The sequence below is a fragment of the Macrobrachium rosenbergii genome, chromosome 56 (assembly GCF_040412425.1).
Source record: "Macrobrachium rosenbergii isolate ZJJX-2024 chromosome 56, ASM4041242v1, whole genome shotgun sequence".
Taxonomy (NCBI): Eukaryota; Metazoa; Arthropoda; class Malacostraca; order Decapoda; family Palaemonidae; genus Macrobrachium; species Macrobrachium rosenbergii.
Genome location: NC_089796.1, coordinates 43,377,526 through 43,402,349, shown reverse-complemented (window position 1 = coordinate 43,402,349; position 24,824 = coordinate 43,377,526). Strand labels below are relative to the sequence as shown.

The 24,824-nt window shown below is 41.7% G+C and overlaps 1 protein-coding gene across 5 annotated transcripts in view; it reads right to left on the bottom strand.

The window, feature by feature from the left end:
* LOC136836055 (putative leucine-rich repeat-containing protein DDB_G0290503) overlaps window positions 1-24,824 on the bottom strand; it is a 359,912-nt gene that overhangs the window by 238,978 nt on the left and 96,110 nt on the right. For all 5 annotated transcript variants that reach the window (XM_067099946.1, XM_067099947.1, XM_067099948.1 and 2 more), the window contains exon 10: window positions 10,068-10,208. In XM_067099946.1, coding sequence (XP_066956047.1) covers window positions 10,068-10,208 — 141 coding nt within the window. The remainder of the gene's footprint in view (window positions 1-10,067; window positions 10,209-24,824) is intronic.

The window sequence follows — 24,824 nt, the reverse complement described above, 5'->3', positions numbered from 1 at the left end:
ATCTCCAGGAACGGATAACTTCAAAATGTACTGAAAAGTGCATTCCAGCATAACTGCAACCCTTATCCTTAACATCAGATACTGAAAGGAACCATACTAAACAAAAGAGAGAGAGAGAGAGAGAGAGAGAGAGAGAGAGAGAGAAATCTGTGATCTGGAATAAGCTCCAAGCAGAGTTACCCTTTCAATGATACTAATCACAGAAGAATGCAGCTCACCTTGACAAACATTTGCCAAAACTCAAGTACCCTTCCAAGTTCCTGCTACCCTGTGAGAATCTTCTCTCAGGTGCCACTAAAAATTTCAGCATAAATGATGCGGGAGGTGTACCAAACAATTGAATAAGTAAACAACTGGCTGACAAGAAACGAGGACTGAGTCATTCTCAAGGTGCTCTGGCCAGAGAACCAGCACACCAAGAATTCCCTCGGCAAGAAACCAATGAGGAAATGCCAGTGCCACACAAAGAAGAAATGAAAAACATATTGTTATCTGCTCCCCCTGAAGAAGAATGCTGGAAACTGAAGTTCTTGTAATCCTGGACAAAACCCTTCAAATGCTCAAAATTTCTTCATTATTGGGGAGTACTCAAATGCTCCTTCTCCATGAATGGGTATGTTAACCCTTAAACGCCTACTGGACGTATCATACGTCGACTAAAATTGTCTGTTGGGTGCCAAGTGGACGCACCATACATCGACTACAAAAATTTCAACCGGTCAACTTTGACTTCGACCGAAATGGTCGAAAAACGCAATTGTAAGCTAAACCTCTTACATTCTAGTAATATTCAATCATGTACCTTCATTTTGCAACAAATTGGAAGTCTCTAGCACAATATTTCGATTTATGGTGAATTTTTGAAAAAACTTTTTCTTACGCCCAGCGGTAACTCGGCCGAAAATTTCAGAAATTCTTTTCGTCATTTTGTCGTAATTTTTGCATTGTTCTATATTAGCTGTTACATAAAGTTTTATATATGAAAATGTGTGCAATTTCATGTACAATACAACAGAAAATAACTCATGGTTGTAGCTTTTATGTTTTGAAATATTTTCATATAAATCACGATAACTGCCAAAATTTCAACCTTCTGTCAACTTTGACTCAACCGAAATGGTAAAAAAACGCAATTGTAAGCTAAAACTCTTACATTCTAGTAATATTCAATCATTTACCTTCATTTTGCAACCAATTGGAAGTCTCTAGCACAATATTTCGATTTATGGTGAATTTTTGAAAAAAACTTTTTCTTTCATCCGCGCCAGAAATTCTTTCGTCACGTTGTCGTAATGTTTGCACTGTTTTATATTAGTCATTACATAAAGTTTTATATATGGAAATGTGCGCAATTTCATGTAGAATACAAGAGAAAATACCTCGTGGTTGTAGCTTTTATCAGTTTTCAAATATTTTCATATAAATCACGATAACTGCCAAAATTTCCAGCTTCGGTCAACTTTAACTCGACCGAAATGGTAAAAACGCAATTATAAGCTAAAACTCTTACATTCTAGTAATATTCAATCATGTACCTTCATTTTGCAACAAACTGGAAGTCTCTAGCACAATATTTCGATTTATGGTGAATTTCTGAAGAAGAAGAAGAAGAAGAAGAAGAAGAAGAAGAAGAAGAAGAAGAAAAAAAAAAACTTTTTCCTTATGTCTGCGCGCGGTAACTCGGCTGAACATCTCAGAAATTCTTTCGTCATGTTGTCGTAATGTTTGCATCGTTTTACATTAGTCGTTACATAAACTTTTATATATGAAAGTGTGCACAATTTCATGTAGAATACAACAGAAGATAGCTCATGGTTGTAGCTTTTATCAGTTTTGAAATATTTTCACATAAATCACGATAACTGCCAAAATTTCAACCTTCGGTCAACTTTAACTCGACCGAAATGGTAAAAAAACGCAATTGTAAGCTAAAATCTTACATTCTAGTAATATTCAATCGTTTACCTTCATTTTGCAATAAATTGGAAGTCTCTAGCACAATATTTCGATTTATGGTGAATTTTTTAAAAAAACATTTTCCTTACGTCTGCACGGTAACTCGGCCGAACATCTCAGAAATTCTTTCGTCTCATTGTCGTAATATTTGCACCGTTTTATATTAGTCGTTACATAAAGTTTTATATATGAAAATGTGTGCAATTTCATGTAGAATACAACAGAAAATAACTCATGGTTGTAGCTTTTATCAGTTTTGAAATATTTTCATATAAATCACGATAAATACAAAAAATTCGACTTTCGGTCAACTTTAACTCGACCGAAATGGTCGAAAACTGCAATTGTAAGCTAAAACACTTACAGTCTAATAATATTCAATCAATTAGCTTCATTTTTCAACAAACGGGAAGTCTCTAGCACAATATTTCGATTTATGGTGAATTTAAAAAAAAAAATTTTTTTTACATCCTCGCGTTATGAATTCATGCATCATCTTGTGATAATATTTTCTCTGTGTTGCTTTGATCGTTTTACAATTTGTTATATACCAAAATCATCGCAATTTAGTGTACAATACAACTAAAAAAAATTAACTCATTAGCTTTAACCGTTGTGCTTACAGCGATTTGTATACAATTATATGTTTTTTTTTTCACTGTCATATATTCCAATATTTATATATGATAATGATATTTTTTTTCATTTCTGATGGTTGCATACTAAACTTCAGGCAATGACAAAAAAGGAGCCAAAAATGAACTCTTAATCTTAAAAACTAAGCGTGCTGTGACTTTTTTATAAAACTTTTTTTCCGCTTCGGCGCTAACTCACCGAACGCCGACGGCATACGGGAGACGTTTTTGTAAATAGAGGCTCGGCGTTTAAGGGTTAAGGTAGGCATCCTGAAGTTGACTGAGATCATGTGGTCTCCCTCTCTCATAGAATCCAACACTGAATGGGCTGTTCGCATCATGAATACGGTCTGAAATATGTATCTGTTCGGTGTTGAGAGGTCTATGACCTGTCTCCAACCCACTGATGGCTTCTACATCAGGAGGAGACAGCTGTGGAAGGCTGGTAACATTGAGTGTACTACTTCAACCGCCCCTTTCTGCCACATTGTCTGCACATCTGCTTTCAGCACAACACCATTGGTGGAGCTGGCCCTGTACAACAGGAACGGGATCAGTTCTGGGGAGAGTGGGGGCCTCTGCCCTTGAATGAGAGCTTGTATCCATGCTTCGTGATCAATACCGTCCAGCCCTCCATGCTGTAGCTCTGCCCCACCATACAAAATTCCCACCTTCTTGGCAGGGAGTGGGCGAAACAAAAACATCTACTGGCTCTCTGCTTTTTTTGGTCCTGTTTGACGATGCCTAGTTTGCAGAGATCCCCTTCAGTTGATGGCCACTGGTGCCTTGGTCTGGGTTAGTGGCCTAAAGGTTTTGTTTCTGCCACCTTGTTCTACCTTTGAAGTCGTTGCCTAGAAAGACAGGAGGTCCCTGGAGTCCTCTCCCCTTCTCTATCATGCTGGGGATAAAGAAGAATGGGGAGTCTGTGGCAGGACTATTCATAGACTCAGTCAACTCTAGTGGGACACTTGTTTTGTTTATTCATGACAGGAAAGCCTCTCTCCCTTAGGACCATGTTCACCTACATGTGCGAGATCTGGTACGTCAAAAAGGTGACTATGCTGCCCATCAGTGTGATCAAACTTCTGATCAATGACCACTTGGCAACGGATACTTCCTTATTTCTTTGAGGATGGTTCCCTGGCATGTTCAGGGGCAGACGTGTTGAGGTATCTCTCACGTTTTTTACCAAAAAAGAAGGGTTTTTCGCCCTTGGTGATTATACCTCTCATAGAAGGCAATGCATTAATAGTGGTTCTACGTAATACCTGTCGTATAAGCCAGATAGCGTTGTGTAATTGCAGATATATTAATCTACACTCTGCTCCAATCAGTGCCTTAGAAATTCTTCAAGTTACAACTTCTCGAAGCCTATTGGTCGTGGGAAATGGGTAATTGAGTGCTGTGTATGTGTTAGTGCTTGGCCCTCCCTTTACTATAAAAATGTCATCTGACCAATCTCCAACCATCATGCCAGTGACCTTGGCTGCTAACGATACCTGTGCCCCAAACACAAGCTCCATACTCGAGAACAATTGTCTCTACTTTATACAGTACCAATCGAACCGTTCTGACATTGTCTCTTCTATATAATCTGTCAGTGTAGCCTTCTCTGATGAGGGAATTAACACTACATATACAAAATGCAAACCTGATACCAGAACCCAATCGCCAGGAGGGATCCACGAAAAGCTTACCCTCTCCCAAGGAAATATCATATACCACTAAGTGGCTAAGAACCTGCTCGATACAGCATAAAATGCCTTCCAAACAGCAAAATCCCTCTCAGAAAAAATTGAGGAAGCACAACAAATTTTCACGGATCTGGGACGTGATCAAAGGATTACAGGAATCATTCAACAGTCTTAAAACTGTGGAAACACACAATCTTTCAAGGATCTGGGATGCAATAAAAGGAGTGCAAGAATCATTAGACAATCATGCAGCAAGCCACCAGACTCCTTTGAGTTGAGGCATCTATTATTTCCTCGCCTCCCAACAACATGAGAGAAGTGAGGGTGCGACACGAAGTCAAGGTGGCAATACCCTCCCAAGTGGGAACCACCCTCTCTCCCTTGGATGAAGCGCCCACATCACCTATAGACCTATCAGAAGGACCGATGGACTCCCAACCTCCTCTCCCTCCCCAGTGCCCAGAAGATAGATCTTCAGTGACGATCACCAGCCCTTGTGAGTCTTCCTCCCTCAAGAGACTTGTCTCCAACTGAACATGAGGGGTGGAAGGCTTAACACCCTTTTTGGTGGTAGTGGGTGGGTTTATGGGGGTTGAGGAACGTTGATTCTCATGTTGTCAGCCATGCTGGTCCGCCGATGCATCCCAATTCTTCCATTCTTTCAACATTTCTAGGATCTCATCCCTTAGACCAAGAGTTCCCAAACTATGGTTCGTGACCCCCCTTTAGGGGTAACTGAAAGATTTTTTGGGGTAGCAAGAAGACAAGGTGATTGTACATATATTAGCTCCTTTATCAATTTCACGCATGTTTTTTTTTTTACAAGTAATTTGAGTAAACATGAAAATATCAGATATATCACTTAAGTATAATAAAAAACTATAAATTGTTCACTCATATATAAATCTAACCACACTACAAATTTAACCTAAACTTATCTAAAAATAAACTGATTACTAAAGTACATTTTGTATTTTATTTTGCCAAAATCTATGTTGACCTGGGAACAAAAATGTTAATCCTTCCGTGTAGAGGTTCTTGAAAGATTATGATACCAAATATCACATACTCAAATATCGAAGAAATTTTCTCCTTTAGTGATCATTAATATATCTTTGTTGACTACAAAATGTAAAGTTTTATACTTGTTTGAGCAAGTTTCTTACTTCCTTATTGTACAAAAAAGCAACCAATACTGAACACTGAAGCACCTGATACAATGTCATTATTCGTTATATCAACACTAAGTCTTGTATCAAAAACATATTCATGGCATCCTCTGTTTCCCAGCCTTCCACCACTCTGCTGATCGTACGTGTATGGTGCAAAGTGTACAGGTTTGATTTTGTTGCCGTTTTCTATATTTTACTATATAATGCAAAACAAGTCTATGGCATGCTTATATTTTCTTTTAGAATTAGTGTAAATGCTTGATACATATTTATAAATTAAGCCGATGCTACTCGTAATTGTTTAATGTAACTTCACTCAAAAGTATTTTTCAACACTAAACATTTGGACTGCAACTTTCGTCTTTGATTTAATCTTTCAAACGGGGTTACCAATAGTGATAGTACTAGTTTACCTCTGTTGATTGTGATATTTGCTGTTTGTATTTTGTATTTGCAAAATGGATCACTGGGTAATTCAAAAAGTGGATGTAAAAGAAACTTCATGTGTAAATCAAGAGACTGAAGAAGTGGATAATCGTGTAGTTACAGCATTGTGTCAGTCAACTGTGAAAAGGAGTGTTGTTGAACCAAGCAGCACTGGTCAATCACAGCCAAAATGGCGTAAGTACCAAGAAGGTTTTATTCAGTATGACTTTGTACGCCATTTTAATGGTGTTCATCGTCCTCAATGTGTTATATGTTTGGAAGAGTTGACTAATGAGGTTAACCCTTAATGGACGGATCCCCTCAACAGAGGATCTAAAACAGGTTTTGGGTGGTGGACGGGTCCCCTCTGAGGAGGATTAATATTATGTGCCATACGACTTGTCTGTATCAAAGGGGAAAGAGTTTCCAATACTTCAAAGGCCCATGAATGAATTGTATCAAGGGGGAAAGAGTTTCCAATACTTCAATGGCCCATGAATGAATTGTGGCAACTAAAGAATTCAGCTCAGCTCGATCGCGAGCGTCTTGGGAACTTCAGTATTGTTCTTGACTTGGAGGGGGAATGTCTTGCTCCTCTCTCTGCCATGATGTCTTTTTATTTATTTGCTCATAAATATACCCAGGGATTACTGTTGGCTTTAGTTCTTATCTTTTATGATGTGTCAGTTATAGTTGTAATTTTGCAAAAAAATATTAGAAAAAACATGTATATATCCAAAAAAGTTACCGCACTTCCCGATCTCAGTAAATTAACTAAATATTTTGCAACAAATATGCTCAGAATTTATTGATTTTAGTTCTTATCTATTATGATACTATGCGAGTTGCAATTATAGTTTTACGAAATAAAATCAAATAAATTATTGGAAAAAACATGTATCACTTGGTAAAATTTATGAGCGTTTTGTAAAAGAGGCCCTACACAAGGTTGTGAATAGCCACTTTCAGCTTCCGGTGGGAGGTAAGAAAATTTTTTTGAATTTTTTTCTTCTTACACCATGCATTTGCATATCTTCCTCTTTCCATTGATCTGTTTTTTCCTTAAATTGGCCAACCTTAAAGTTTGGCAGGTCTGGGGATGTGCATTATATACTGTATAATTAGCCCGTCCCTTAAGGGTTAAAACCCACAAAAATGAAAAGACACCTGCAATGCAAACACCAGTCATTTACAAATAAACCAACAGATTTTTTTCTGACGCAAGAAAATGGAGTTCCAAGGAAAAAACAAGTGATAAGAAAAAATGTTGCACTACCTGTCAAAGCTCAAATAGCATCATGTGACGTTGCATATCTAATTGCTCAGGGAAAAAAAAAAAAAAAAAAAAACACACACAATAGGGGAAGAGGTTATTAAACCCAATGTGTTGGGACTGAAACCCAAGAGGGGATCTCACATTCAGTTGTTCATAGACAACAAGCCGGTGGTACAATGCTTGAAGCATGGGGGATCAAGGTCAAAGCTACTGAATCATATAGTGCTGGGGATCATGAGATTAGCTCAGGTGAAGAAATGGTCTCTGTCAGCATCCCACCTTGCGAGAGCTCAGAATGCCCTAGTGGACTCCCTCTCCAGATTCAAAGCCCAGGAAGGGGAGTGGGAACTGGACAGCCTGTCATTCAGCGGGATCCTCCAAGATCATCCATATCTTCGGGTAGATCTGTTCGCAACACGCATCAATCACAAATTACCGAATGTCACCCCCTATCACGGCCTTCGAGCAGTGGCCAGAGACGCGCTTTCGCTGGACTGGAACCTGCTCAGGAACATTTATCTGTTTCCCCCAACGAATTTATTAATGAAAGTAGTACAACTCCTCAAGGAGTTCAAGGGAAGGGAAGTAGTGATTGCTCCAATGTGGCCGAACAGCTCTTGGTTTCCAACCCTACAGAAGCTGACTTTTCATCACAAGCCACTACATCTTCCTATTCTTTCCCAGAAGGTTCAAGGGATAACTGTCTACGCCTCCTCCTTTCTGACGAAAAGCCTTCATGTGTGGACTTTCTCAGATCCCTGTGCTTCATGGAATGGTCACCTGAAGTCAGGGAATTCTTAATCACTAATATTAAGGGGAAATCTGCCAAACAGTATCAGTCAGTGTGGAACAAATTTGTCTCATTTGTTAGGGACCGTAAACCAACTACCGTCGATAATAACTTCGTGGGGGAGTTCTTTGTGTGTATTTGACGTAAAAAAGTTGGCTCCCTCCACTATTAAAAATCACAAGGCGGCCCTTGCGGTTCCTTTAAGGTACGGATTCGGAGTACTGTAGAGGTGCATTCAGAAGTGTTTGAAATGATGATGAAATCAATGGCTCTCCGCAGGCCGAGTGAACAACCATGTGAATTATCATGGGATATAGATATAATCCTAGCTGCTCTGAACAGACGTTCAGACAATAATATGAAATTTTTGTTAGAAAAAACGTTGTTTTTAGTGGGCCTGGCGATGGGAGCCAGATCAGCGGAGATCCATGCGCTAAAAAGAGGAGATCAGTTTTGTTCTTTCGGAAAGAATAAAGTAACTTTTTCATTTAGAGATTTTTTAGCTAAAAATGAGAATCCGTTTCATAGACGGAAACCCATAGTTATCCCTCCTTTGCCCTCTAATCCGAAGCTGTGTCCAGTGGCTACAGTGAAAAAGTACCTTGATTGCACCAACCATATCACGCAAGGGCCCCTCTCTTTTTGGTACCAAACGAAAGCACCCCACTTTGCCTAGAAAGCCTCAGAACCAGCATTTGTAAGTTAATTGTAGATCTATGCCCAGGATCAGACCCAAAGTCACATGACCTCCATAAGTAGGCAGCCTCACTTGCCTTTTTCAGTAACCTTAGTATGGAGGACGTATCCATGTACACAGGGTGGTCTGGGCATGGAGTTTGTCAAACACTACGTTAAACAAATGCGAGGTGTCCAGACTGCGTGCATATCCCTCAGCAAAGTTGTAGGCAAGAGATAAGGACGCCCGGAAGGTGAATTGGCTGGCAAGAGGAACTTTTCCTTTAAAGTGAGTGAGTGGTTTAAAAACCGGTAGGTTATTTTTTCCTATTATAGTCTATTTCTTTTGCTCTTCACCAATACACAGTCTCTTCAGAGACAGCTTAAAGGGTGGGCTAGTTAGTTAGTTATAAATGATTTGTTTAACCAGACCTCTGAACTCTTTTAGGGGCTGTTACAGCCGTAAAGGGAAAGGATTTTAGATTTCGTTTTGAACCCAAGGGAAGCAAAAAAGCTTTTTTGGTTAGGGATAGTGGCTAAAAGTCCATCCTCCCTGTCAAATGATGTTTGACGGCTTTATAAATATACAAAAAGCCTCTAAAATGTTCTCTGGTACACCTGCATGAGGCTCTCGCGGCTCCCTTTGACTAAAAAACGGGGTCTGAACCCGAAGGGAAATGAAAACCCTATTTTTAGTCTGGGAGCCACGAGAGCCTCAGACCCTCCCAGTTAGCATTAAGTATATTTATAAAAGGATTTAAAATTTTGAAAGGATACATGAAACACTGTCAGTTTTGCAAAATACCATAATACATTAAGACAGTCGAATATACTGTATACAGTGAACCAACCAAGACAAAACCATCAACTTCTGGTAATGTCACCAGAACAAAAGATCTGCATACCATACATAATTTTATTCTAAAACCACATCATTTTTATCATTATTGGTCACAATAAAAATACCCCAGTGAAGGTAAAAACCAAAATGGAAAAACAGGCCCAAACTGTGAATTATGGAACTGGAGTATCAGGTAGGTGTAAATTTACACTCTCCATATTGGAGGGAAAGAAAAAAAAAAAAAAAAAAAAAAAAAGTAAGTGGTCAACAGGATCTGCATGTTCCTAAGCCACCACAAAACATCTTGGTAAGATAGGTGAAAATGGTGCAACCTTATTTATATGGGCCCTTTCCTCCCACTGCACAAAAAAAAAAATTTGCTGGTCAAAATTGGGTTGTCTTCAAGGTCAAAGCTTCTCTGCTACTGGGTTACACAATTTACAACAAAACATTAAAACAAATAAATGGGGTTTCTCTTCATCCACTGTGATAATAACTAAAGTCATTAATTTCCTTAAATACATTCAGACCTATACACATTAAAAGGAACTCAAAGAATTCTGAAATACTCAAAAAACTTCAAAATAATAAATAGATACTACCTTCAGTTCGTGCATGCAAAATGCTTGCTCATCAATAATAATTTCATTTTCCATTTTTGCCCTTACAACTGTAGAAAGCTCTTCTTCCAATCTCTCTCTTTCTGCAGTAGTTACTGTTAATCGAGTATGAAGGAGCTTATTCTGCAAAGAAATCAATATATTACAATTTATAGGAAAATATGACATTTTTATGTTAAAATAAACCTTTACATATACGTACCAAGAAATTACAGCCTATAGTTTCCTTGCACGGCAGCTTAAATTAAAATATTCACAAGTAACGCCTCAAAGTATAGTGCAGGTGACTGGTCCCGCCCACTAATAGAAATACCAGGAACTAATAGCAGACAACCTCATTCTCTTGATGCCATATGTCCATCGGAGGGGAGGAAGGAGGGATCCAATCACGTAACTATTTGGTAAGTATATATAAAACTTTAACATAAAAATGTCATTTTTATATAAGTGACTTACCAAGTAATTACATAGCTGACTCCACACTGAAAGGAGGGATAAATGGACATATTCTACTCCAAAACATTAAGTCATGTAATGAATTTAAAATAGAAAAAATTGCTAGCACTGAATACAATACTTGTAGTTCCTTATTAGTTAAGAGAACCTGCAATAGAACATTGCCTCTGGTCGGTGCTCATCTTAACCTGCAATGGGTGTGGCAGTATAGCCAAGGGTTGCCCCTACTTTAGTGGGAACTTTGTAGTGAGGGAAATTCTCTGATGGCTAGCAAAACATAATTGGAAGTTTTGCAGCAAAGGAGCTAACTAAAGGTTAGCAACTCTTTGAAAGTGTCTGCAAAATTTAAAAAGTGACCTTGCCCTGGGTGCAGTACAACAATAAAAAACAACCAGATAACACTGTCACCTGAACTGGAAAAAAGACCACGACTCATCCACTGAAAGTGGTGGGTACTCCAGGTACATTGTAACCCCCTGGTTCTCACAAAACTCGTCACCTTACTTTAAGTTGAAGAGAAAGTAGAAGAAAATCCTCCGCTTCCTCCCGCGATGCCAAGCCGGTTACTTATCAATGCAAGGTACTTCAAAAAAGAGCTTTAACACTGTTTAAACTTTCTGAAGAAGTGAGAAGCGAAAATCGATTACACTTCCAGTGGGTCAATTGTAGGATGGACTTGAGGTGCGTACATGCACGAAGACTAAAGAAGTTGTTCTGGCGTCTTCAGCCTTCACTAAAAAGCAGCCACAATGCTCTTCTGAAACTAAGAATGGTCTCAAAGATCAAGTCCATACACGACGAAGAACAACGTGTTCTTAGACCGACGGCAAAAAAGCGTCCTGGTTAGAACACTAGAGGAGAAAAGCCCCGTGTGTCCAATCCTGATCAGGTAATATCCAAAAACTCCAACAAAATAGGGAGAGCTTTCTACTCCTCCCCAGAGCCAAGGGTATTGGGAGATTTGGTGCCAGGCGCTGGTGCCAGACTGTAGGTGACGCATGCTGAGCTGGTCGCCAGATAACTATTCGGTTGAGAGCTAGCAGACACTCCTAGGAGCTCAGCAGTGCTGGCGCCAGGTGAACTGGAAGTCAGGTGAGGGAAATACTTGTGCTGGTGGGCGTTCCTGGGAGCCCTGAACACTGTCCCTGGCTGTTAAGACCGTCTTCTCTTCCAGTAAGTTCTTGGGAGAGAGTGGTTCCAGATCATAGAATGATAATCATTTTCGGTTAATAAATTCCAAGGTAAACTAGCAAACCGCTTTACTGAGGCACAAGCAGCTCGATACTCCTAAAAAGGAGGAACATGAGAGATTCTATATCCTCTCCAATGAAAAAAAGGCAACGCTGCCTTGAGTCATAAGTGTCTCAGAAGAAGAAACTTAGGGTCTGATACACCCGATTTGGAACATCATTCACTTAGGTGGTAGACTGAGCTAGATGACGTGTGCATCTTCCGAATGTCTCTAGTAGTATCTCTGAAAAAAAAAAAACCTCCTTCCTGACCAGAACCCTGGCAGCCCAAAGCCTGTCCACATAATAGTGTACCACCCTTGGGGGTGTCTCTTGAAGAGGGGTTATTCGAGAAGAATCAAATAGTGGAAGGATTCTTGGAGAGTCCACCAATCAATTGTAGCAATACAGGTACCCAAAATATGGTTCAGTGGGGTTACAAGGCATGTCGCAACATTCTGATAAGCCTGAAAAGAGCTCAGCTCTTCACTAACCATGTCGAATGGAGAAAGAGCGTGGAGGTCCTGGTAGCAATAATGTTGCAGTATGGTGTCTCTTACCCATGCTAGGTCAGCCTGCCCCATAGAAGCACAAAACCCAACAGATCAGGAGATTCAAGGTCCGATCGGCTGTAAGAGAGAACTTCTGACGGCTCAGCTCATTCGCCAGAAATTCCAGTTGTTAGAAAACACTCGATTTATTGCCTGCAGTAAAACCTTTTCACTTGGCGGCGAGTGCTCAAGGAAAAAAAGTAAGGACTGTGGTCTAGTCTAAAGGAAAACTGCAGCCTAGAAGTGAGTGAGAGACAAGTAGCATATGTGCCAAGGCTCTGTTCCCATAGGGACGTGTCACGTAAGTTTCCCAAATCCCGGAGTGGGCTCCTCCTACTACAACAAGGAGAGAGAAGCAGTTTAAGACTAGGTTCATGATGAGGGACTTTTTCCGAAATCTTAAATTCGGACAGCCACTACTGTACTGCAGGTCCGACCGAAGACCGGACTAAGGAAAAAGACAACAGAGTCTGGCTGTGACTCCCTGACACAGTAAGATCTCAAAACCTGCGATCTTTCTTCAAAAGGAGACAAAAAGCAGTCTTGTGAAACATGGACATAATCAGGAAGAAGAAAAAAAAAAGTGTTAATGTCCAGAGAGAGAGAGAGAGAGAGAGAGAGAGAGAGAGAGAGAGAGAGAGAGAGAGAGAGAGAGAGAGAGAGAGAGAGAGAGAGAGAGAGAGGACTACTAGGCTGACTGATTTGCTTGGTCTAGAACCTTATCTTAATCGAAGAGAAAAAAGGGAATCGCTGCCCATGCAGACTTGCTGGAGCGAACTTGCAAATCATTGTGCAGGCTCCAAGACAACTGAGCACCCTAGAAGCCTACTTTATTGATCCTTGACAGTTGTGCAGACATGAAAACATCTGTGCAGAAATGACTTCTTACTGGACTTGAAAATGGTTTGCGTGAACTTGATGATACCTTATACAGACCACATACATACGTGAAAATGTACGTGGCAGAACTAACATCTGGCATGTTTATAAGGCTTGAAAAAAACCCGTAAGAGACACAATAGCCTGGTCACAAGAAAACAGAGGCCTATCCAAAACCAGGTATAACAAAATCCTTCAGACTAACGCAAAAGTCTCTGTACAGTGTCGGTCACTCTAGAACAGAAGTCAGGAGAAAGGCAATCAGCACCAGGAAGATGGTGGCTGGAGCTCGGAAGTTGATTCCAGGCATTCGGGAATGGGTGCTGATAGGAAGTGCTGGTCCAAAGGAAGAAAGCGAAACCCTCCTATGCAGTCTGACAACTTGAAAAAAAAAGACGACAACTCAGTGGAAGAGAGAGTCCATGCAGACTCATCCACTAATGTTCCAAGACTGAGATTGACATCCCAAAAGCTGACTCTGCGACGGAGACTGTACAGTAGGTTGGGTATGACTAAGTACTAAAGTTCCCTCTTCTAGAGAACCAAAGAAAAGAGCAGAAAACACAAAGCTACCTCGACTGTCCTTGTCCAAACCAGACTGAACTAAAAGAGACTCCTCAAAAGACATTTGAGTGTCCTGTATCTCCTCGCCAGTGCTCTTGTTGTCAGACAAGAAAGACTTACTTCGAAATCTTGACACAATCTTCGATAAGCAGGCCTAAGTTCCGTTGAAGCACCAGAGGGAGGAAAGACAAAAGGCACTAGACTTGCTCCCTAAACAACGAAAAACAAACCTCCAACTCCCTGAGAGACTAATAGGAGGATGAAGAAAATGCCAGTTAGGGAGCTTCCTACCACAAGCTTAAAACTTCTGGACACAACAGCCCTGTCCGCAAAAGAGACTACTCTGAGACACTACTGTAATTGACGCAAAAAGGAAATATTGTCAGCTCGTCTTGAGCTATCAGACAAAGATGGAAAACAGACTGAACAGAGACAAAACGCTTGTGAGCGGGTTTTATAGCCTGATACTGAAGAGGTGGTGCTGGATGCCTGACAGCTGGCACCAAACTGCAGGTAGATGCGCGGACACAGGTGGACTCACGTACAGTTGGAAACTCGGACACTGGACTCCTAGACACTGGGCGCTCAGATCCCTCTGAACACTCAGCAGTCGAAATGAGTCTTTTCAGTGGCTGCGAATCACCAGAAAACATGTCATCGGCGCTTCTACAATGATAGCACATCCTTATGGATGCCTTTCAGATGACTGTCCGTTGATACCTGTGGACAACAGGCTCAACAGAGGAGGCAACTACCCAGGGGCAAACCCTTTCAGACTTCCAAGGACTTCAGTATGTCTTCTCCCCGGTGTGGGGAAGTGGAACAGTGACTGGGTTTAGGAGATCCAAGGGGCCGGATAGCCACCTCCTAAACCACACATCCAGTGAGACGCCTTTCCAGCAGCAGTCTGTCGATACGTGGGACAGGACAACAGGTTCAACTGAGGGGGTGACTACCCATGAGTAAACCCCCTGACCTCCCTTGGACTTCCAGTATGTCTTCTCCCCGGTGTAAGGGAGTGGGACAAGGACCTTTGTCTAGGAGCCTCGGGGGATGAGTAGCCACCTCCTCCACTGCACAACACTTCACTATTACAAGGTTAACTTCTGTTAACTTGGACACAAGACTGGCGATGGCATGGGAAGGAAGTGAGGGATCCAGGTGCAGGAGTAAGTAGATACAAAATAAGAGGGCTAGTAGCAGGAGAGACGACTGGGAACTGGTGTCAGGAGCTGGGCGCTCCCAGGATGTAGCTGGCACCAAGGTAGCCGGTAGCCAGGTGCGGGAGCAGCTCGGGAGTCAAGATTCAGGAGCTGGTGAGAGCTAATGGGTGATCGGAGCCGATTCTCGGCTGTAAAGACTCCAAAGCCCAGCGCCACCAAAATAAGCACAAATTCTCTCATTACTACATTCTGCCCTTACACTTTTTCAGTTCTCAGCAAAGGAAAGTGTAAAAAGAAGATATTCAATTAATTCTTTACCAACAAATGCTTGAAGTACCTGTATTTAATTACCGAAAATCAGTTCGGTAGAGAACACAATGCTTATGTCTTATTACACTAATTGGAAAAAGAGTGAACCTTTACTGACCACAGTTAGAAGTACCCGGTACCATCACACAGACATATCTCAATTACTATCAAACATTGAGACTTGTTGATATGCACTTCAAAACTGAAAAAACTGGTTCAGTAGGGAACGCAATATTTACGTTTTTATTACGCTAATCAGTAAAAGAAGTAGCAAATGCAATGTTTAAGTTTTTTACACTACTCAGAATAGTAAAGTTAACCTTTACCAACATAGTTCGAAGTACACTGAGTACCATCATACAGACATATCTCAAATCCTATCAAACATTATTTGAGACTTTCAGATATGTATACACTATAAAAAATGTCAGCCCGGTAGTGAACACAATATTTACATTATTACCCTATTCGGAAAAGGAAAGTCGATCTTCACCGAAAATAGCTGAAGTACACAAATTATCATCATACAGACTTGTCTAAAATCCTGAGAAACATTGAGACTAGCAGATAAGCATTTCATTACCACAAATAGTGGTTAAGCAATGAAAGCAATGTTTACATTTTATTATGTTAATCGGTAAAGGAAGGTGGTAGCGCTGCAAACTACGCTACCGGTAGTTAACCAACTTGATTGCGATCTTAAAAACAAACAATAAAATACTGATCCTGAAACCTGTAGGCTTGAAGGTTACTCGAAATCAGCGATAATACATCACTGAAACCCGGTCTCCAACCAGCAAATTTAAGAACAAAGCGACGTAGACACTCAGTGTTGGCTCGAGCACCGGCATAAACAGAATGGTGTGGTCTGCTAGTAGTTCCTGGTATTCCCATTAGTGGGCGGGACCAGTCACCTGCACTACACTTTGAGGTGTTAACCACAAATTTTTTCATTTAAGCTGCTGTGCAAGGAAGCTATAGGCTATGTAATTACTTGGTAAGTCACTTATATAAAAATGTAAAGCAAATAAAAATGGTCATTTTTACATGGTTAGCACCAATGGAAAAATTGACAACACCCAATTTTTTTTTACTCACTTATAAAAACTAAATATTTAATTTGATGGGTAAAATACTCACTAACTAAAAGGTCAGGCAAACTATAATTTATAAAGAAATGTGAACCTCTGCAGGTAAGGACTGCCCACTAAAAGACTGATCCATACTTAACCACACAATGCAATTTTTGTTGTAAAATTGTATTTTCAAACAAAATAAACCCAGTAACTTTGATAATTACTAAAATTCTATGTGAGATGGCCACTCAAGCAAGGCTAACTGATTGAGTTGGTCTGAAAACATGTGAAAAACCTAAGTCTTTCATAGGAGGTTGCGATTATTCAATGTAATTTTTTGTTCTCTGGCTGCTGATAATTTATTTTAGCGTAAAACGTAGTTATAAACCAAACAAAATGTGCCATGTATAGGATTAGGATCAATTGTGTCTGTGGGAAGTGCCAGTGACTTGGGAAGTAGGCGTAAAAATGTTAATACATTTTTTCTTCAAAATGTGTAGCTTCAACAATTTTCAATGTAGACTGCTCAATTTGTTTCAATTTGCAGCTGAATGATTTTTCTATACAATGGCATAAAAAAATCCAAAATAATTTTTATGTAGGTGGAATAACAAGTACAAATTACGATACAAAAAAATTTTGCACTTCCCCCATAAAAAAATTTACCAAAAAACTGTTTGTGATAGTCTTCAATTCTATCCATAGCACACCCAGAAAAATTACGAAGGTATTGCAATGCAAAAATTACAGTAAGGAAAATATGAAAAAATGAATGAAAAACTAACGTAACATTTTTCATAAGGAAAGTAAAAGTCATCCACATGATACATGCAAAAGACTCTTTACTTTTTTTTTGTTCCAAGGTGCGTACCTCCAACAACATTCAAAGTAGACTGTTCAATTTTATTTCATTTGGCAGCTGCATTATTGCTTTCTACAATGGTGTAAGAAAATCACCAAAATAAGTTTATGTAGGTGAAATAAGAGTATAATTTATGAGATATGGGAAAATTTGCACTTTCCTTAAAAAAAAAAATAAAAAAATAAAAATAAAAAAAAATAAAAAATAAAAAAATAAATAAATGAATAAATAAATAAATAAATAAAAAAAAAATAAAGTTTTCACTGGTTTTCCATAGCACACAGACAAATTACCTCCTTATTGCAATGCAAAAACTGTAATTACTGCATTTGCTGGCATATAAGACACACCCTCGTATAAGGTGCACCCCTATTTTACATGGATATTGTGGAAAAAATAAATTTTTTTTTAATCAATTTGTATTTTTCCCAACATACAAATCTGAGGGAAAATTCTCCTGCACAGCTGGAAAATTGGTTATGAAAAAATTCAACGTAATATGATCAAAGCATCACCAATTGAGACCAGCGAGTGGGAGGAATCTCCGCTCGCTTGCCCCCAAAAATCTTGTGATGTACCAGTGATCTTCCAGCCCAGGAAAACTGAATGAGGGGTGGCTGAGGTGACCCATTAATGTAAAGGCCTCAGGTTTATGTTATGAAAAATGCAAATTGACTAAAAATTTGTGATTTGTTCCCATACAAATATAAACCTTCGGCCTTTGCATTGGGAGACTTACTTATTGGTGGGAAGAAAAGTAAGCTATGACCGACTGTAGGTCTGGTTCACCTGGGTTCACTTCCTGACCACTGTTAGAGTATAAGAAGGAGTTGAAAGCCTCTGAATAAATGAAAATTTTTTCCTTGTAGCCAGACACCCGGCCTTTTGCCACGATGGGAATAAGATTCCACAGCGTGCCAAGAAGAAATGGGAGGATTTAAATCCATTGTAAAAACAAACAACTGGTTAATTACCTTGATCTATGAGGAGAATAATGTTTAAAATTGTTCTCTTCACTGCTTGCCGGGAGTGAAGGAGGAAAAGAAAGGAAAAAGACCATTCACTGCAATCACAATCTCTTTCATACCAGCACACAAGGAGCATTAGAAAGTTGTACAATTGTTGGGCAACCACCACCGGACCCAAGTAACAGTGTCAAGGACCTATAAGTGACGTCCTTCAGGTAGAAAGGAGTGAAGGTGGTCTGATGATTCCATGTACCAGCCATCAAAACTTTTTGAACCAATAGATTCTTCCTAAAAGCAATGGAGGGGCCGAGACCCCTGACATCATGAGCTTTATGTTGTACTAAGCTGTCATCTACATTAGAAGTAGTAGTATATGCACTTCTGATAACCTCCCTTAGCCAGGAGGAGATGGTATTCTTGGACACTTCTTTCTTGTTCCAGCCAGTACTAACAAAAAGCCTTCAACACCTAGGCCTGCGGCATTGACTTCTTTACAAATAGCAGTGTAGTGCCCAAACTGGACATAAGAGCATTTCATTAGGATCATCACCAACAAAATCTGCAAGGGATGGAATCGAAAAGGACTCGAATCTGTCATCGGGGACCGATGGATTCTGAGTCTTAGTCACGCATTCCGGGACAAATTCAAAGGAAACTGGACTCCAGCCCCTTGAGTGTTTCACTTCAAAAGAGAGGCCTTGAAGTTTCCCCACTCTTTTAGTTGATAATATGGCAAGCAAAAATACCGTCTTGAGGGTTAAAGCCTTATCCAAAGAACCCCATAAAGGCTCATACAGGGCACAAATAAGGCTGCTGAGAACCAACGTCAAATCCCACTTAGGAGGCTTGAGTTCCCTAGGTGGACAGAATTGCTCAAAACTTCGTAAGACCATAGAGATCTCCCACAAGGAAGAAAGATTCACTCCTTTCAAAGAACTAGACCTAAAGCAGCCCTATAGCCCTTAATGGCAGACACAGAAAGGAGCTTTTCCCTACAAAGGAAAATGAGGAAGTCAGCTACTTGCTGAATACAAGTTCCAACTAGAGAGAAACCTCGTTGACAATACCAATCACAGAAGGCCCACTTCCCCTGGTACACGGCTGTTGATGATTTCTGGATATATCCAGACATCTCTGACGCTGCCCTGTGAGAAAAGTCTCTCGCTCACAGGAGATACTGGATAGTCTCCAACCGTGAAGAGATAGGGCCTTAACTGACTGATATCTTTTTACGTTGGGCTGGCAAAGAAGATTGTGCCAAGGAGGAATCTCTCTCAGAGATTTTGTCAGCAGAGCTAGAAGGTCGGGATACCACTTGGCATGTGGCCACCAGGGAACTACCAAAGTCATCCTGAGGTTCTGGGAGGTCATTACCCTGTTGATCAACTGACAAATCAGGCAAAAGGGTGGAAAGCCATAAACGTCCAGGTTGTCCCATGGATGTTGAAGGGCATCTTCCGCCACCGCCCAAGGGTCTGGAACTACTAAGAAGAATACTTCCAGTTTCCTTTTTAAATGGGTGGCAAACAGATCCACCCTCGACATTCCCCAAAGGAGAAACAGCCTTTCCACTACTTCTTGGTGGAATGACCACTCTGTTCCCAAGACTTGACTCTGATGACTCAATTTGTCTGCCACTACGTTCCTTTTGCTTGGAATGTACCTGGTTGACAGGACCACTGAGTGGTTTATTGCCCACTGATGTAACTGGACTGTCTAATCATGAAGATGATGAGAGACTAGCCCCCCGTTTGTTTATATAAGCCACCACTGTGGTGCTGTCGGACATCACAACCACGGAATGACCTGCTACCTGATCCTGAAACTCCTGAAGGGCTAAAAAGGCCGCTTTCACTTCCAAAACATTAATAAGAAGATATTTTTCTTTCGGGCTCCAAAATCCTGTAGTCAAAAGATCCTCCATATGAGCACCCACCCTTTGGTTGAGGCATCAGAGAAGAGAAGGATTTCTGGAAGAGAAGCATGAAGGGACATCCCTATGATCAGGTTCTCGTCGTCCAGCCACCATGCCAGTCCTGTCTCATCTCCTGAAATAGAGGGACGCAGAAGAATGGAGAATCCTTCACTAAAGACCAAAACTTTCAACCTCCACTGTGCAGAGCAGAGGTGAAGCCAGCCGTGAGGAACGAGCTTCTCTACAGATGACCGGTGACCTAGAACGACTTGCCACTGGTGCGCAAGTTGTTTCTGTTTCAACAAGAATGACCTCACAACCATCTGGAACTTTTCTATTCTAAGATCTGAAGGAAAGACTCTCGAAATGGCTGTGTCCTTTGGGTGGGGACAAGATTCGATTTCTCCAAATTTAACACAAACCCCCAGGCTGAGACAAAACTTAAAAAGATGGTCCCTGTCTTGGATCAATTTCACTCGAGAACTTGCTAGGATCAGCCAGTCGTCAAGATATCTGAGGATGAGAATCCCTTGAGAATGAGCCCAAGCCGAAACCAGAGAGAATACTTGTGAACACCTAAGGGGCAGTCGAGAGGCCGATGCATAGAACTTTGAACTGATAAACTGTCTCCCAGAACGAATTGAAGGAACTCGTGAGATGCTTGGTGAACTGGGATCTGGAACTGATAAACTGTCTCCCAGAACAAATTGAAAGAACTCGTCAGATGACTGGTGAATTGGGATCTGGAAGTAGGCAGCCTTCCGGTCTATTGTCAACATAAAATCGTTCTGTCTAATGGCAGCTAGAACAGTACAGGGAGTTTCCATTTTGAAACGAGTCTTCCTGATGAAAAGATTCATATTCGACTGTAGAAACCCATGGAAGGGTCTTTCACTACTTCCACAGCTCCCTTCTCCATCATCTCCTTCACCTCGTTCTGGAAAGCCAGACCCTTTGGCAAGCCTGGAAGGTACGCCCTCCGACGAAGTGGGAGATCTGTGAGAGAAGGGTGGAGCTCGAAACAGAGTAGATATCCCACCCGAAAAACATCTACCAGCCAATCTTCCTCTCCTGGCTGCTGCCAAGTTCCTGAACAGCTTGCCAGGGACATCCCACCAAAGGCAGCGGATTAGAAGGGGCACCTTCTCTAGCATACTGCCCCCAGCTCTGCCTCCCTTGCTGCCTCTAGGAGGATGCGGCTGAAAGGGGCATTGCTGAGAGGTCTTAGTAGTCTTTGGAGATAATTGTTACTCCCTACAAGGACCTGTCTTAATCTGTGAATTCCTCTGAGAAACCTGCTGTCATGGTCTAGCTACGTTGGGACTAGCAGACCCTGACAATTTAGAGGCTACTTGCAGAACCAGATGGTCGTTGTTGTCAGCTCTCCTTTGATCAATTGCAGCTTGAACCTGGTCATTTGGAAAAAGGGAAGATGATTCCCATAAAGTTCCGTTCCTTAATGCTAACATGGACTCAAGGCTGATGTATCTAGACACCCTGGAAAGAGCAGAGTCCCTCTCTTTTGCAACATATTTTCCATTAAGTGGGTCAGAAAAGAAATGGTCTTGCCCCCAGACTGCAGGAGACGAAAGAAGGATGAACACTCCTTAGAATCCTTCGAGAAGGCCATGGCAGAAATCTTGCCCACTACCGTAGACTACAAATCTAACCAAGGCATTGCTTGTAAGGCTATGGAAGCTGAAGCCGCCATGGATGCTGCTTCTTGGAAAATAAAAGAAGTACTGTCCCTCTTAAACTGACCCAAGGAAAGACTCAGTCCCAACCTAGCAAAGTCCGAGTTCTATTGTCTTGGTTGCAGGGCGACTCTTGGGGTGGCATAAAAATGCCAGTGCCTATGCAGAGGAGGTGGAAGAACTTAAGTGATCGCCTAGAACGTAGTGAACTGTCCCTTCCCACAGCCAAGAGCATCTACCTGTTCTAAGGCAAAATCAGCAAGATTGGCCAAGGGTAGTCCTACCGAGCTCTTTGCTCATTTCTTGGGGACTAGGAACTTCTCAAGGACTGAAGACCAGTCTGAAGGAGCAGCCACAGTTTCTTCCAAGTCACTGTACTTTCTGATCATATCAATAACTTCACTGCATGTCTTAGCCACCTCATTAGCGTTAAGATCAAGTGGTAGAGGATCCTCCAAACCTAAACCGCTAGAACTCCTATCAGTTCTATCTAAGGAATCTCCACTTCTACTTCACCTCATTGAACAACTGGAGCGTATGTACATTCAGGACCTAAAACCTTCGAGGCTGGTGCATAAAGACGAGAATCTGAAATGTCAAACTCATCCTTAGGTTAAATAGGAGCTTTTTTATATCCTTTGAATCCCGAAGAAGTAGAATGAAGTGGAGATGGAGGCCTAGATTTAGAAGCAAACCGATGAACCGTATGTGGATGATTGGGAGTGTAACGTCGAGAACATTCCCTACTAAATGAGCAATGAGAACGGCCTCTGCTGAACAAGCGGGGGATTTGTCGTGGCCACGTGACCACGGTTAAGACCGTTGTCGCAGCCATAAGTGAGACGATTTCTGAGGAGAGGAGTCATGTCCTCAGTGAGTTTACTGTTGCATGTGAAGCAAGACATGGATGAATGGCCGTACGTGCAGGAACGTCATAGTCAAGAAAATGAGGTTGAGAAGGAGGCCACAGCCATACAAGGCTTGATTTCTTGACAAGCGCCTTGTCGCCTTTCCTTCTTACGGTCGTATGTCTAGTAGTCAATTCTGTATGGCTAGGAAAAGAAGGAATAACAATCACCTCAGGCAGGGCCCGAGCTCCTGCTACCTCAGGCAAAGCCTGAACTGCTGTTCTATGAAATTCCATAACTCTGCAGTGATCAGAAGATATGGCCATGATCGAGTGGTCGTGTAGTTACCTCATAGAAACAGCTGTGGAGTGTGTGCCCGTAAACTCCTTGGATGGAATATGGCCATGTGAGATAGGCTAACCTCCTCACCAAAATGCGAGGAGGAGAGTGGGAAACCAAATGTAGACAGCAAATTTTCTTACAAGGAGAAAGCGCAAGGTCCCTCTTCTTCTGTCTTCTTGGGACCACACAAATCAAGGAAGGCGACTTTTGAGAATCCAAAGATGGAGATCTAAGGCATTCATTCCTAGGAACCATAGAAACAGAGCGGTCACCCTTTGAGGACTGCAACCCTCTCCAGTAAGGCCTGAAGAGCAAAAGTAGTAGACAACAAAGGACTGGTCACACGAGGCTGGGAATGAGCGGCCGTATGCGGAACATCATATGATAAGAGAAACAAGGACATAGACATACAGACAAAAGCAATGGCTGATACACAGGCAGCTGTCACAGAGATGGCTGCAGAAGTCATACGGGAAGAAGTCATCGACACAGCAGGCGAAACATTCTCAGAGGCAGAAGAGGCCAGATGGGACGCCATCAGATGAGAAAGTAGTCCCCCAAACCGCAGTTCCCTGGGAAGGCCTAAGGTCAACCAATACTCATGGATAGCAGAGCCATCTATGCCTGAATCTGGAAATAAATCACAAACTGAATCTTGTACCTCATCCAAGGGGGGAGGAGTGTCCTTACCTCCCCATGGAGCAGGAAGAGAATCAACAATAGGATCCCCCGAACCCTCAGAAACATCTATTTAGGAAACAACAGACGAACATGAAAGGGTAATTCTTCCAAGGAAGAAGCAGCCAGAGGGCAATTTGGGGAAGAAGAAAAGGAACAAGAAGGAATGCTGTCGTCAGCTGCCATCGATGAGTCGAAACACTCCCATGGCTGAGCAGCGCCCTTCCTCTTGTACTTCTTTGACTTGAAACATCTCCATTGCTCAGGAGACCAATCATGACGTTCAGAACAGGGGCTACTTACATTGCAAACATGAAGTCTACACCTGCTACAAGTTATATGGGAATCAGTTTCAAAAGAAGCAAGGCAGTGGAAGCAAGGGTTGTTAGCAATACCAGGGAACTTCCTTTGCTTCTTAGCACTAAGCTTAGGTAAATCATGGGTTTGCATGATAATGAAGCAAATATGCGTAGCCCTCTTTCAAGACTTTCAGAACCCAAGGTTCTATGCTCCTGGCCTTCCATCTGCTCAAAAAAAGGAGGAGCCTTGCTTCCACCAGGACACAGGGGACAGGGATCTCACTTGCAAGGGGCAGGTTTACTGGAAGCCTTCTTGATAGGTTGGGATTGAAAGCGGCCTCTGTTTCCTCAAAAGGGTTGCTGAGACAAAGGTGAGGTCATCCTGACAGCAGTGGAAGTAGAAGGGGCTCGTGCTGGAACCCTAGTCCTCTTGGTGGACTGCGTAAGTAGGTCTTGTGTCGACTTCTTTTGAAGTTCGACCATCACTCGTTCCATGGTTTCTGTAGGAACCAAGCTGGTTTTACCCAAAGGAGCTAACAGGAGGGATGAATGCTGTGGGGGAATGACCCCTTTAGTAGTGAATGAGCACCACAAATCCTGCTTCTTAAGGCCCCCTTAGTAAAGATGGTTGCCAATTCACGGGCGATGTCTCTCACTGCTCTGTCGGCGCATGCAAGCACCCCCAGCCAACCTGCAACAAAGTTCTCCTGCGGTGGCGCAGTCCTCAATCTTCTTGGCCAAAGCCCCCACCATCCAATCAAGGAAACTAAGGACCTCGAAGACCTTGAATATATCCTTGATGAGGTGGTCCAACTCCGACGCAGTGAATAAAATTCTAGCATAGGAGAATGCACAACGTGTCACATTAATGAGGCTGGAGAAGTCCCCTTGAGAGGAGGCAGAAAC